Source organism: Gymnoscopelus microlampas, assembly GCF_963454915.1.
Source record: "Gymnoscopelus microlampas genome assembly, chromosome: 24".
Lineage (NCBI taxonomy): Eukaryota > Metazoa > Chordata > Actinopteri > Myctophiformes > Myctophidae > Gymnoscopelus > Gymnoscopelus microlampas.
Window position 1 is genome coordinate 20,600,307 of NC_139961.1, and position 14,708 is coordinate 20,615,014.

Sequence of the window (14,708 nt, forward strand, 5' to 3'; positions counted from 1 at the left end):
TTTTGTTTCATTGTCTAATGCAACTGGTCATCCTCTAACCCCTATAATTTTACTTTGGCGTACGACATTGTTGTGCAAAACTACCAAAAATAGATGATCTACAAGCTTGAGGCCTTGTAGTTTCATTTCAAGACTCTTCAGCTCCTCTTTCCTCAGATGAGTAGGAATGAAACACTTTGATGAGTCCTTCGATGCCATTTCCAACTGGGAAAACATTTTCTACGTAACGGTTGTGCCAAGACGAAGACATGGCTTCAACCTTCCTCTGCGTCTATGATTTTTATAAATACTTAGTTTTAACAAGAGCTTGTGACTGAATAATAACTGGATTAAATTGGATTCATTGGAAGGAACACGTTATCTTTTCCATTTTAAAAAATGTTAGAGTTTTGGACATATAAGGTTTACACCTGACAGTGATGATATGATTCCATGCAACTCCCAGAGGACAAGCCAGGGCAGGAATATTCTCACCTTTACGCTGTTCCGTGGAGTTTAATATCCAGAGTTTAATATCATAATGTACTCACCAGTGCCAGCGATTTATTGTTGTTTTTTTGTTTTTTTCACGTCGCCACAGACCTCGCTAAATACCTTATCGCGCGTTAAACTGTTTGTAGACACACAGGGTAGCTGTGTGAGTGGCCCAGAGAAGACCGTTTCAATCGGCGGCATTCCACTTTGCAGTTGTCGAGGTTTATGTTAAACAGCGATCAGCGAGGAGAAAAACAACAACCGAGATAATGGCGGATTAGGGGAAGATTCAGAGCGAGATGCGAGGTCTAAGATGAGACTTTTAGTGACTTTTTATGACCACGGATATGCTCTAAAAGTGTGGAAAAAAACTAATTTGAGTCATTTGGTCTTTCACATTTGTGGTCTGCTGTCAGATGAGAACAAGAAGTGTCAAGTGTCAAGAATGGACAGATTGAATAGAAGAGTGCTACAGGCGATAGGTCGCACTGCTGTAGGAGGTGAAATTGTGTTATAGATTTCATAGATAACTTCATAGACTTGTTTGACAGCTATGTGTATGTTTGATTCATGTTAATGTGTATTTTCAGACATTTAACCACTTAAAACCGCAACACTTAGTAAACATTCACTCTGTACTTTTTTTCCCTCCCCACCAAACATCTTGGCCAAAAATAGCCAATCTACAAGCTCACAACGCCTCGCAGCACGAGGCGTTGTGAGCTTGTAGATCTGCTATTTTTGGCTAAAGTTGTCAGAATAGCACACATAACAGTACAGCAGAGAGAATCTCTGTATGGGGTATACGTTGGCATATGGATGTCTGTCTTTTCAACTACTTTTTTTTTACGTTGCCATTATAATCAGAACCACTCCTGACCAGCCAAACTACCACCTCACAATGTGTCTCGATGTGTGAGGCATTTGAAATGAGTTTGGATTCACAGACCTCAGAGTTAGAGCAGGTTGAGCAGGGCCCAAATTAGGTTTGGCATATGGATGTCTGTCTGCAGCTTTAAAGTCACAGCTGCTGCAGCAAGTGAACGTTTGTTCAAAGATTGTTGGACAACCACTTCAGAGGCTCTATACATCTACGTATAATAACAGTATGATAAGGTTGGCAAGGAATATCACTTCAAACACTAGCCATGCTTTGCAAGGAGAATATAGGTTGCTGCCTTCAGGAAGGAGATACGGTGTTCCAACATACTGTACAATAAGGTCAAACTGAAGAGGTCCTTTGTCCATCAGACGACATTGAGGCTTAATCAGGAGTTATAGGCCAGGGGTAGGCTGAGTGGTGGACATTGCTCTTGTCTTTGCATGTCTTTATGTATGTATTTTGTATTTTGTTGTTTTCTTGTGTCATGTCAAATGTGTGTACTGTTATATGTTGCATACTGTACATGGCTGTTTTGGGTCGCAAGACACATTTCAGTGCAAACTGACAATAAAGTAGTATCGTATCGTATCGTACCGTATCGTATCGTAGGTTCTGAGAGCCTTATCTGAAAGCAAGCCGCGGCGTATGGAAACAAATCCACAACCTGTGAAATATGTTAGCCAGCACGGCACGGTTCACTTGGTTCTTCTTGTCGAAAAGAGCCAGTGAGCAGGGATAGGTAGCAGTTATTTAAGTCAAGAACCCCCAAATTGATATGTATTTGGCCACGAACCCCCATCTGAAAATGTTTTGTGCCAGGGACCCCCAGAAGAGAAGATTTATGTAAAAATTATTAAAAAATATCCAAACATATTCTATATTTTTAAAAACTTCTCAAAAAGAGCAGATTTACAAGCTCGCGGCATGAAGTGACGTGCTGTGAGCTTGTAGATCTGCTATTTTTGAATAGCCAACATATAGATGGATAAAGTGGTTCAAATGATTGTAATACTACGTTAACTACTTTTGCTGGGTCCCCCCTGGGACCCTCCCAAGACCCCACTTTGAGAACCAATGGGTTTTAGGGTTTGATAATGCACGTCATAGGCCCATACCAGTGTGTCGTACTGGGTGCGGGCAGCAACTGGAAACCAATGAAGGGAACGGAAAAGGGTGGAGACGTGTGAAACTTTGGGGAGGTTGAAGACCAGGGCGTGCTGAAGCATTTATAAGGATCATTTTGGAGGCGCTTCAGAGAGCATGTCCGCTTTGATCTGACTTGTTTATTCTCTGGGTATTTTGGAACTAAAGGCTTGACAAATGACTTTGTAATACAGGGTGGGGCCATAACTCTAAAATCTACAACATGAAATCTGATGACGTTGAATCGCTTCCTGTCTCTCCCTGTGATGTATTGTACTGTGAGTTTAGGAATCTGGAACCAAATGGTTGATGAGCTGTCAAAGTAATACTCCAAAGATTTATCCAAGGGTCTCTGAGCGGCAACCAGTGTTGCCATGTCTGCTTATTATATATGCGACTTTGTGCTTGTTTTTCTGTAAAGTTGCTTGTCAATTATTGGTGGTTGTGGGTTTTTTGGGCTTGTTTCCTAATGTTGTTGAACCAGTGGTTCTCAAACATTTTCATGTCATGGAGCCCCAAATGAATATGCATTTGTCCACGGCCCTCCCCATCTAAAAATATTTTTCAAAATATATATATATATATTTTAAATTTTTGCTCATGTGACCTATAGTCGCTTCTTTTGGGCTTGTTTTCATAGATCTGGTTGCTTATTTCTCTCGCAAAATCTGAAAAAGTTCCTGCCCACCACCATGGAGAGACTGGGGTTCAATTCCTCCAGGCGCTGCAACAAACACATCACAACTATCCCCGTTTGGCATAGACCACAGGTTCAACCACGTGTCCACTACACTCATTCTAGCATCCGCCACCAGTAGACGGACATAAATCCCATCACAACTCTCTTCTTTTCCCAGGGTCCGATCATACATGGCCGTTTTCATTTCCCAGTTAAAAATTACAATTGCTTATAATGACTACATTTTAATCGAGGGAATCAATTACATAAAGTATGAACGAGCTGCTACATAAGCCCATGGGATTTGGGGTTTCTTAGTTATGGATGTGATTGGATTGTATTTGTATTTATATGTGCTGTACATTATTAAAGGGATAGTTCACCCCCAAAATGACTTTTTTTTACCCCATGGAGACTTGAGTTCATGGATATTCTTCTGTTTTTGTCGCATTCCTAAGCCAATAATTTGATGACCGTCAGCGGTTCCGGTAGGAGACACAAAGAGTTTCCTTTGTGTCTCCTACCGGAACCGCTGCCTACCGGTCCGCTGGGCATCAATTGGCTTAGGAATGCGACAAAAACTAAAAAGTCTACCTGGGGTGACTAATTGATGGAAAAAAAGTAATTTTTGGGGTGAACTATCCCTTTAACATTCACTCTTGGAAAAGTAGCCCCTGAGCTAAAAGAGGTCCCCAAGAAAACTATACAAATAAAGACTAAACTAACAAATAAAAGTGTTCTTCGTCCCTCAGGCTCCCACTGCGTCCATGAGAAGGCTCCTCTGGTGAAGTCCCTGCTCCTAGCAGGGCCTTCTGGCGTGGGGAAGAAGATGTTGGTTCATGCCATCTGCACCGAGACCGGAGCCAACCTCTTCAACCTCTCGCCCGGCAACCTGGCGGGCAAATTCCCCGGTCGCAGTGGCCTCCAGTACCTGCTGCACATGGTCTTCAAGGTGGGGGCTAAAGCTGTTATTTGCGGCACCATAAAGCAGGGGTCTTCAACGTTATTTTTTAAGTCTAAGGACCCCCTGGCTGAGAGAGAGATGAAGCAGGGACCCCGACTACATGTTGTATAAAATTGTGTTGCAGATTTTTCATAGATTTCATAGATGTCTACTTTCTTAAACAGATGAGAAAAATAGGAAAATCAAATGAGCAAGAGCTAAAACAAATAAGTGTATCAAGTAAACAAGATCCAATAAAACAAGAGCTCGTACAAATAATTGACAACAAGTAGGCAAGGCTAAGAGGAAGGGTCAGGGTAGTGTTTCCTGAAGAGGTGGGTTTTCAGCCTGCGGCGAAAGATGGGCAGTGACTCTGCTGTCCTGACATCAGTGGGGAGTTCATTCCACCACTGTGGGACCAGAACAGAGAAAAGCTGTAACCGTGTAGATCGGCCAGAAGGATCTCTTAGCGACGGGGCAACCAGTCGCTACCAGTAGTAAACTTTCACTCTGTACTTTTTTCCCTCCTCACAAAACATCTTGGCCAAAAAAAACTTTTGGGCTAAAGTTTTCCCCAGAATAGGAATGCTAGGGTTCAAGTGGTTAATGCAAAAAAAGAAAGTCCTATCACACAAAGATTTGGCGGCCCCCCCTGTAGTAACTCTGAGGTGCCCCTATAGGGGTCCCGGACAACCCTGTTGAAGACCCCTGCCATCAAGCTTAGTAGGAAAAAAACACACCGACATGGGGATATCAGAACCCTTCCACGTCAATCTTTCCATACATGCACCACTTTAGAACAAAACCTCACAAATTCTAAAAAGTGCTTTACAATGTTATCGCGGAGTACATAACGAGAGTATTAAAAAGCACAGGCGTGCTTGCGTCTGTAAGCGTCGGACACAAAGCAGTGTTAGCCGGGATGTTTATTACAAGATGGCTATCTGGTCAACACACAGTTGTTGCTGTCGGCTCCACTGTGGCATTCTGCGACCACCATGATTCACTGTGTGTGTGTGTGTGTGTGTGTGTGTGTGTGTGTGTGTGTGTGTGTGTGTGTGTGTGTGTGTGTGTGTGTGTGTGTGTGTGTGTGTGTGTGTGTGTGTGTGTGTGTGTGTGTGTGTGTGTGTGTGTGTGTGTGTGTGTGTGTGTGTGTGTGTGTGTGTGTGTGTGTGTGCGCGTGTGCGCGCGCACGTGTGTGTGTGTGTGTGTGTGTGCGTGTGCAAGTGCATGAGAGAGATAGTATCTTGAAGCACACATAACACATAGAGCAGAGAGAATCTTTGTATGGGGGACGGTTAAAGGTATAATACTATACTTATGAGGGCCAGTTGTCCCCACAAGTAGGCTATAGTAGAGCACGCGAAATCAACCTTGTGAGGGCCATTTTCCTGGACCCCACAAGAATGTTGTTTTCATGGTCAACCCTCTGGCGTCTGGCATTTTGTTTTAAAGTACAAAATGACTCCTTTTTCTGCACCGGTGCCATATGATTACTCTTGATATGGTTCTCAACCTGTGGGTCGGGATTTTGGGGGCGTCCCTAGATGACAGTGAAGTGACAATTTAAGGACTTTTACGACTTCAGTTCTTCAATGATCTGTGGAAGCTCAATCCAGACACCTTTTCCTGGAATAAGGTTGAGTCCAAGGGCACTCACATCTTATGTGAGTCCTAGGCTGAAGACGTTATGCAAGTTAGCAGTTATTCAGTGCGATCTGTTGCAGTTGGGACTTCCGAATGACATCAGGTGGGAACTGGCAGGCATGACAGAAGAGTGTCATGGCTGCCAGTTCAATTTAAAAAGTATATCAAAGTACTAAAATCCGGTATTAATGTTAAATATTTCAAAACAAATAATAATGCTGTAGACAGCTCCACCAGGATCCGGATGTAAACAAAGGGTGAGTATGGCACTCAGCGCATGAATTTGCAAAACCGTAGATCTCCGGTTTTGGCACTCAATGTGTTAAAACAGGGTACATCTAGTGCCAGTGTTCTTACCATTACGTTACAGTGTTTAGAGCTGTAGACTCGACGACGAGCACCCGGATGTAAACAAAGGTTGCGTGTACGATGGTGGATGGTCCAGGCTAACGCCTGGAACAATAACATCTCTTATCTCACACGAGCCGCCATTGCGGAGTGATCGCGCACCGAAAATGGCTTGTTTTCACCACGTAAAAAAAAGGGGAGATCCGGAGGTTTTTATCAAGGAGATATAATGGGAGTGGACGGAAAGAGTTTTTTTTGGCACGGTGATCCATCTGTCCCTTCCATTTAAGAGGCACCGTGGGTGATTCCAAAGTTGCGCTAGCCCGCCCCTTGTGGGGAAAAAAAAGCCCCGCGGAGATTCCCGGTTAAGGCACTCGACAGATGTCTTTGCAAAACCGTGAATCTCCGGTTTGGCACCGAACAAGTTAACTTATAGTCAACTGTTTTAGAATGACTTAAATAGGGCTATGGGCATGAACTAATCACTGGGCTGCACCAGTTCTGCTGGAGATGATTGGCTGGCCAAGGAAAGGGGCAGGCACATGTTGATGCAATAATGCATCATTTATGAATTTTGCAAAGCCACTCATTTCAGACTATATTTTATGCAATGCTTTCATACGGAGAATTGACTCGATACATCTTATAGCAATGTCATCAACTTCCGGATCAAACTTGTTCGCTATGAGGTGATGCTGTTGAAATATCCACTGGAGATCACCAGCGCCATACACACACAGATATCTTCTAACAATCGAAGTGCATGCAGGGTATGGCGGCACCTTCTCAGCAGCATGGTCCCTCCAAAGCACCAGGCGAGCGATGGCTCGCATGTCAGACAGGTGATACTTACTGTGCCCAGGCTCTGACCCAGGTACAGAGCTCATCCTGTTCAGACTGGCCCAAAGATGTTCGTCTGGACTAAACGTGTCACGACTCCACTCCATAAACCTCTGAATCTCTTCGTTCTCCAGCACGTGCTTTACAAAGTCCCTAGTGACCACAAAGTAAGCACTGCCTGAGAACATGGGGATTGGTGGGGGGGTTTTCCTGATTTGCGTCCTGGTAATAGCATTGATATGAGTATGCTCAGTGTTGGTGACTTTGTGATGGAACTGCCAGCGGCCCTTCTTGTTGTCTGGCACATCCTCAGACTCCAAATTGTTCTTTCCATTCAGCATCTTCAGCGCCTGAACCATTTCTGCATTGGTCTTGATGGGGAGGTCTGAGCCGCAAGTGTTGAGAAGGTACCTCCACTGAACGGCGGACGTCAAAAGGTCCTCCATGCAGTTTAAATCCGCTTGCACTCTTGACCAAGATGCGTAAGCCATTCTTTCTAGCTTACTGGCTATAAAGACGTTAGGGAAACAGGACACGATTGCCCTCACAGCTTTATGGAATCCCTCTGGGGACTTTGCGTCCATGTGCACACAGTAGACGTTCTGAGGGTTGTAAACGGAACGCAGAAGTCTCTCAAACATCTCGACATCTGCATGAATCACCATGGAGTAGGCAATGGGAAAGCCACTCTCCTCAGCACTAAGCGGAACTGTGATGAACCCTCGGTTTTCTATGTAAGCTTTACAGTCCTTTGTCATGCTAAGGTAGGACTCCTCTGAGAGTCTCTTCTTAGGATCCAGAAGCTGAGCAATCTCTTCTTTTTTGCCCACGAAGTCTCCTCGGATGATGGCAGAGCAGACCGGGAGGTCATCAACATATGATTCATTTGGTACTCTGTGGTCAGTCATTGAGTGCAACTCGTTGGTCTTGCAGCAGGTAAGACCAACGAGTAAAGTACTTAAAAGGAAGGTCCAGTGTTTTTTGCTAAACTGCCCTGGAAAGAATACTTTTCTCTGCATGGTCTCCTGGTTTGGTTTCGGTCTACAGCTACTCTATGAGCCAGTCCAGGCTAGAGCTGTGTGCTGAAAATAGCCAAAAAGATGTTTGCCCGCTAATAGACTGGAAGGCTTAATGAGATGGTTAATAAGTCAACTATCGAGTTCCAGATATCTTCAATGACGTTGAGGAAATCGCAAGTAAACCGGCACTACGTCGCCTTATATCAAATTGCTGTGAGATGTCTACATGTCATCACTATGTCACGTCCACATTTGTCCTTTTACGGAGCTTCCATAGTACCTACGCCCATACATGGCGTATATGGTGTCCGATCCAGCTGAAGCAGTGAAACGCTAAGTTAGTGAATAAAACCTAGTTAATAAAACCTTTTTGATTCTTGAAGGGAAAGATGATGAGAACTCCACTTTCTAACCACTTAAAAAACATTGAAAAATGTTTTTCTTGTCACCAAAATAGCTCGGTATACTGTAAGTTGAAAGTGGTTAAAAAGGCTTCCCTTCATTCAGATGGGAAAAGGAAAGCACTGAAATGCAACATCTGGACTATGAATTGTCCTTCAGGTCATAACATTTGTACCGTCATGCATGTTTGTCCTTTGTGATGACAACATGCCAGACTACTGTTGTTCCCTGTCCAAAAGATTTGTCTCCATACAGCCTGTCACTGTGGTTGCACGTGTGTGTGTGTGTGTGTGTGTGTGTGTGTGTGTGTGTGTGTGTGTGTGTGTGTGTGTGTGTGTGTGTGTGTGTGTGTGTGTGTGTGTGTGTGTGTGTGTGTGTGTGTGTGTGTGTGCGTGCGTGCGTGCGTGCGTGCGCGCAGTGGTGGAAAGTAACCAAGTACACGTAAGTACAATTCTGAGGTAGTTTTACTTTACTTGAGTATTTCCATTTTTCAGTGCTTTATACTTCTGCATCACTACAACTCACTACTTTTTGTGCTTTTTATTCCACAACAATTTTACGATTTAGAATATTAATACAAAACATACATGAACCAATAAAGCGACGTAAGGTGTTGTAGATTGATAGTGCAAAAAGGTTCAACATTTTCAAAGAATTTGAGTACTTTTACTTATACTGTAATGATATCTTCACGCAAATACTTTTGTACTTTTTACCCAAGTCAAGTACTTACCACTGACCATACGCGCGTGTACATGAGTGGGCAGATCCGTCTGGCTCGGACACCTCCAACTCCCAGCAGCTGTCTTTACATGCAAACGGCACCAGACTGCTTGTTGTTGTGTTGGGGACCTGTCAGCACCCTCTCTAAGTGCATTTTGGGATTAGGATCACGTCTTGACAGGTCAGGAAGTCCTGCATGCCGGCACAGGGGGGCTTTCAGGCCGCCACTGTCAACTCTTCCACAGCTTTTGTCGTTTTGAGGGTTTAAATGCACACACTGCGACTTTTTATAAGTGACCTTTTTACAATAGAAAGTACCCATCCGCTGTGCAATTAATAATAACCGTTGGCACTTCATAAACATGAAGCTGTGCTCGTGCACGGTCACAATGTGTTGTTGTTCTCTTGACTATGTTTTAACAAAGCAGGCAAGTGACATTAATTAATGAGTTTTACTGCCATTATTTTTTTAAATGGTGAATTGTTGAGTTGTGTGTGAGGGGGAAACTGTGGATGTATCATTTTAGAATTAAATATTTCTAAAATGTAAAGAATGCAGTTATAAGTGTTCATCGACATGGATTGACTTTGTATCTGGAGTTTGGGATTTGGTGGCACTGGCGTATATGAATTCTGTCAGATTAATGAGCAGGGATATTTCTAGTGAGGAGACAGTGTTTTTTCAATTGCTTTTTTCATTTATATTTTATAATATTTTTTTGCGAAAATGAAAAAAAAACTAAATACAACAAAAAAATTAAATAAAATGAATGAAAAAAGTAATCGAAAAAACACGCCCCCCTCATGTACAGTATTAGGAGGGCAGTATGTGTCACCAGAACCAAGGACGAGTGTTTTCGATAAATCTAACGTTTAAAATGGAGTTTGAAGTTACAATGGGTTTGGATAGGAAAGGGGCGTGTCTGATAAAATGAATATCAAATGTCTAAATACTGAATCAAGCAACTTAAAAACTGTCTGGGGGGCTCACAAAAACCTGAGTAGACGATAAAATGACGATTTATTTTTTAAAGTGAAATATCCCTTTAAGAATGATAGTTTATTATTATTAAAGTGTCTGTCTGTCTGTCTGTCTGTCTGTCTGTCTGTCTGTCTGTCTGTCTGTCTGTCTGTCTGTCAAGGCCTTTACTCTTTCTTTGCACAATATCGATTAAAGATGTACACTTGATTCTTCTTCACTTGAAGTAATCCAGTCCCTCTGTAGCGAAATAGAAATGTCTTTATAGACTTTACATGTGTGGGCGTATATTTTGCTCGATTCTGCTCAAACCATACAATAGTTTTCACCTACTGTATGTCATTGTTTGAATAGTTTGAATAGTTGTTTATCTACGGTTAATGCATTGTTCTGTATTGAAGCACTGCACGTGGAGTTGATGGGTGGGTGTTTTTGTTCATTTGATGCTTTTGTCTTTATTTGGTGTACTGTAAGTGATACTTTAACTTGCTGAGGCTGTATAAAGAACTGGGTTCTTTTGAAGCTTTCTGTTCCCTCAAGTCAAGTCATTGAGTTGTTAAGTCTCTTTATTGACATGTAAATGTCCTTCTTATCCTGCAGAATTCAGGGTTAGGTGAGTGGGTGCTTGTTGTATGAATACACAGATATCCCACAATAGAGGCGTAAACAATTAATTAATGCTGGATTTGCGTTTTTACTCCGAACCAAACAAAGCCTCCCCCGTGAGCATTGTCTTGTCCGGCGTTCCGGAATCAGAGGCGTGCAGGGGCGTCATTTGAGGTACCAGGGGATCGCAAGCCAATCGCCACCCCCATAGCGTTCGCGTTTAACCTCCAATGCAGTTCTTTTTATGCATATTTTCTCCACCTCTTTACACTATTTGCAGATTTATCTGATTTTATGTAGGCGGTGAGTGCATCTCCAATCCACTGCCATCCATCTACACTTGACATATGACACCCATGTGATAGTATAGACACATGTTTTCTTGTATGCATCCTTAGATGTTAATACAATATAACATACAATTGGGGTGGTTGTATTTGGTCTAGCTGCTCTTCTATTGAGACATTTACTGTAGATCCTGTGTCTAGGTTGGACGCGACCTTTGGCACGATCCTGTTTCCGGGTTGACCTGAAGGTCTCTCCCCAGAGCAAGCAGGCAGGCTCTATTACCTCAGTGGTAAAGTATGTCTGCCCTTGGACAGGAGATCCGGGTTCAGATCCGGGGTAGAACAGGAAAGAAAGTTTAACTTTTTTCCAACTCGCATTTTCTTTCTGAAATTTTGCCTCTGGAGGTGTGACATGTAACTCTGCCCAGTGGTGTAAAGTAACTAAGCACATTTACTCAAGTACTGTACTTGAGTACACTTTTCAAGTATTTTTGACTTTACTGGAGTGTTTCTGATTTTCAATACTTTTACTTCTGCTCCACTGCATCTCAGAGGCAAATATTATACTTTTACTCCACTACAATTATTTGACAACTTTAGTTACTTCATAGATTTTGATTATTATTGCGAAACATACATCAACCACTTAAGCTCTGTATACATTTCAGCCATTTTGAAATAGCAGATCTTCAAGTTTGCAATGTGTCGCATCGCGATGCATTGTGAGCTTGTAGATTAGCTATTTTCAAAAGATTTGTATACATTTGAAAACTTGTGAAATGGGACATTCTGCATAATGAGTACTTTCTACTTTTGGTACTTTAAGTACTTTTGATACCAATATTTTTGTATTTTTACTCAAGTAAATTTAGATTTCTGGACTTTAACTTGTAACAGATTATGTCTTCATTACAGTATTGCTACTTTTACTAAAATGTGAATACTTTTTCCACCACTGACAGTGCCGGGGTCTAGGCTTACAACCTGCTGTTTGACAGCTGTTGTTGGTATGGTACATTCTATGCATTTGCAACTATAGCCTACGCATTTATTTCACTAAATACCCACACAAAATGGACTGTGACCGCAGTCCCAGAAGCTTCGGTGCTGAACGTTGAGCAACAGAAAGGATGTTTTTTCCAAAATAAGTAGAGCATGCTAAAGTTGTATAACCCAGACTCGGTTGTTGTCAAAAACATCATTCTAAAGTTACAAAGCTCACCTCATAACATGCAGGCGTTGATGGTAAACAACTCTGGCCTGCAGCTGCTGCTGTGACACATTGTTATTTTTCAAACATTTTCAAACATGTTTAAAAAATATAAAAATTACAAACAGAAAAAAAGAACAGATTTTGTTTTAAATTTAAAACAGCTAAAATAGAAGATCTAGAAGCTCATAACGTGCTGCGATGTGATACTTTGTGAGCTTGTAGATCTTTGCAATTTGTTGTACAATACAGTATGGCTTTAAGTGGTTAATCACTATGTGTGATTACTTGTCCTGGAGTGACATTTGGGTGGTACTGTAGCCAGAAGATCACAGGTTTGAGCCCCGTACTTGTATAAAGTCCTGAACTTCATGTGTACTTGTCCATATCACAGATGGTTCACCTTGTACAGCTAGTAGATCGGCTATTTTTAGCGAAGGGATTTGGTGTAGAGGGAAAAAGGAGAGGGCCAGAATAGACCCCATGGGGGACTCCAGTCAACAAAGTATATGGGCTTTAAGTGATTAATATAAAAATTTAGTCTTTATAGCAAGTCTATGGTGTGTGTTATTAGTACATTAGTAAGTTTACTGTACGGCAATTACTGGTACATTTGTCTCACTCTGTGTGTGTGTGTGTGTGTGTGTGTGCGTGTGCGTGTGCGTGTGCGTGTGCGTGTGCGTGTGCGTGTGCGCGCGCGTGTGTGTGTGTTTGTGTGTGTGTGTGTGTGTGTGTGTGTGTGTGTGTGTGGCAGGTGGCTCGCCAGCTGCAGCCCTCAGTCATTTGGATCGGAGACGCAGAGAAAACCTTCTACAAGAAAGTACCAAAGACAGAGAAAGAGGTGAGAATAACTGACTCCAGGTCAGTATGTGTCATATAAACATTCCATCTATGCTGGGTCACAGTACAGAATAACTGACTCCAGGTCAGTATGTGTCACATAAACATTCCATCTATGCTGGGTCACAGTACAGAATAACTGACTCCAGATCAGTATGTGTCATATAAACATTCCATCTATGCTGGGTCACAGTACAGAATAACTGACTCCAGATCAGTATGAGTCATAAAAAAGTTAACTATTCCGTACAGAAAGACAGAAGTCGTTGTTGTAGTGGTTGCTATGGAAACCACTTTTTACATAGAAAATTACTTAGCTCTGCAATTCATTCAGACGTTACTTCACTCAAGTTTTACTTTAGAACTCATCTCCTTTGACAGAGGTAATTACATATTATATAAAATGATAAGATTCTGATATAGGCTAACTTTAGATTTGAAGTCAGAACCGTGGGCAGACATGAAATCGAGGCTCTTTGATTTTTATTCAGTGGCAGAAAGAGTTTTCTAGAGGTTCTTAATAGACTGCTTTGTCAAAAACAATCATAATTTACATACTGTATACTAACTGTAGCTCTGGTCCATAGCGTTAGGAGTTTTCCAGAACTCCTAACGCTATGGACCAGAGCTATACTAACTGTACATACAGCCACCATCTATTCATATCTAGTGTATCTATCCATATTACATACCCATTGTATATTGAGGAATTATCAATGAAGTATCATATCGTTCTATCAACAGAATTGCAGTTTAGCTTTATACTTTGTATCAATTACAATGAAAAGTTGAACTGGTGAAACTGGTGAAAACACTTGCCAAGGTGAAAATGCTGGCTCACAGTTTAACTCTGAGCTCATACTGCCCTCTTGTGGCAAGTTAACGCACTAAAACCGGGAAAGCACCTGTGTCATTTTAGATTTTGGCACATTGGTTCACCATTATTTTATACTTTGGCCATTCAAAAATAGCAGATATACAAGCTCATAGCGCGTCACTTTGTGCCACGCTATGAGCATGTAGATCTGCCTTTTTTTTCTGGGGTGAAAACCTTTTTGAAAATCTTTGAATGTAGTTTTTAAAGCGAACATTTTTAACTCAAATCTTTGCTTCTGGGGGTCCTTGGAACGACATATTTTGAGATGGGGGGGGGGGCGCGGCCAAACACTTTTAATTTTGGGTGGTCCTTGACTTGAAAAGGTTTGAGAACCACTGACAGAAATATACGTTTTTTTCAGAAAACTGTTACGGCCTCAGGTCTTAATGTGATAACACACTCTTTCCAGATGGAGCCTAAGAGGTTGAAGAAGGACCTGGCTAAGGTCCTGAAGAGCCTGAAGCCAGAGGACAGAGTTCTGGTGGTGGGGACGAGCCGCAGGCCCTTTGACGCCGACCTCAAGCCCTTCTGTAAGGTCTACAGGAAGATCCTCCTCATCCCCAGACCAGACTACGCCTCCAGGCTGGGTAGGAGCAGTGGTTGTCAAACTTTTTGTCAAGGACTCCCCAAATACGTATTTGGCCGTGGTGTGGACTCCCATTTGTCCTGTTAAAATGTTTCAAAAATATATTTTTTCAAATTACATTATTTTTAAAAAATATTTATAGTAGGGTTAAGGTGGACCTGGAACTGTGTCAATTTTAGATTTGAGCTACAAAGCAGATCTACAAGCTCATAGCGCGGCACC

General features: G+C 42.2%; 2 protein-coding genes across 2 annotated transcripts in view; one reads left to right on the forward strand and one right to left on the reverse strand.

The window, feature by feature from the left end:
• drc11 (dynein regulatory complex subunit 11) overlaps window positions 1-14,708 on the forward strand; it is a gene marked incomplete at its 5' end in the record, with an annotated part of 126,913 nt that overhangs the window by 107,482 nt on the left and 4,723 nt on the right. Inside the window, 3 exons of the mRNA XM_084050916.1 lie at window positions 3,932-4,131; window positions 12,938-13,024; window positions 14,310-14,487. Of these exons, the coding sequence (XP_083907042.1) occupies window positions 3,932-4,131; window positions 12,938-13,024; window positions 14,310-14,487 (465 nt within the window). The remainder of the gene's footprint in view (window positions 1-3,931; window positions 4,132-12,937; window positions 13,025-14,309; window positions 14,488-14,708) is intronic.
• LOC311041007 (beta-1,3-galactosyl-O-glycosyl-glycoprotein beta-1,6-N-acetylglucosaminyltransferase 3-like) lies at window positions 6,714-7,865 on the reverse strand (the record flags this gene model as incomplete). Its single annotated transcript, XM_084051444.1, has 1 exon — window positions 6,714-7,865. The coding sequence occupies one exon, from the start codon at window positions 7,863-7,865 to the stop codon at window positions 6,714-6,716; it is 1,152 nt and encodes a 383-aa protein (XP_083907570.1).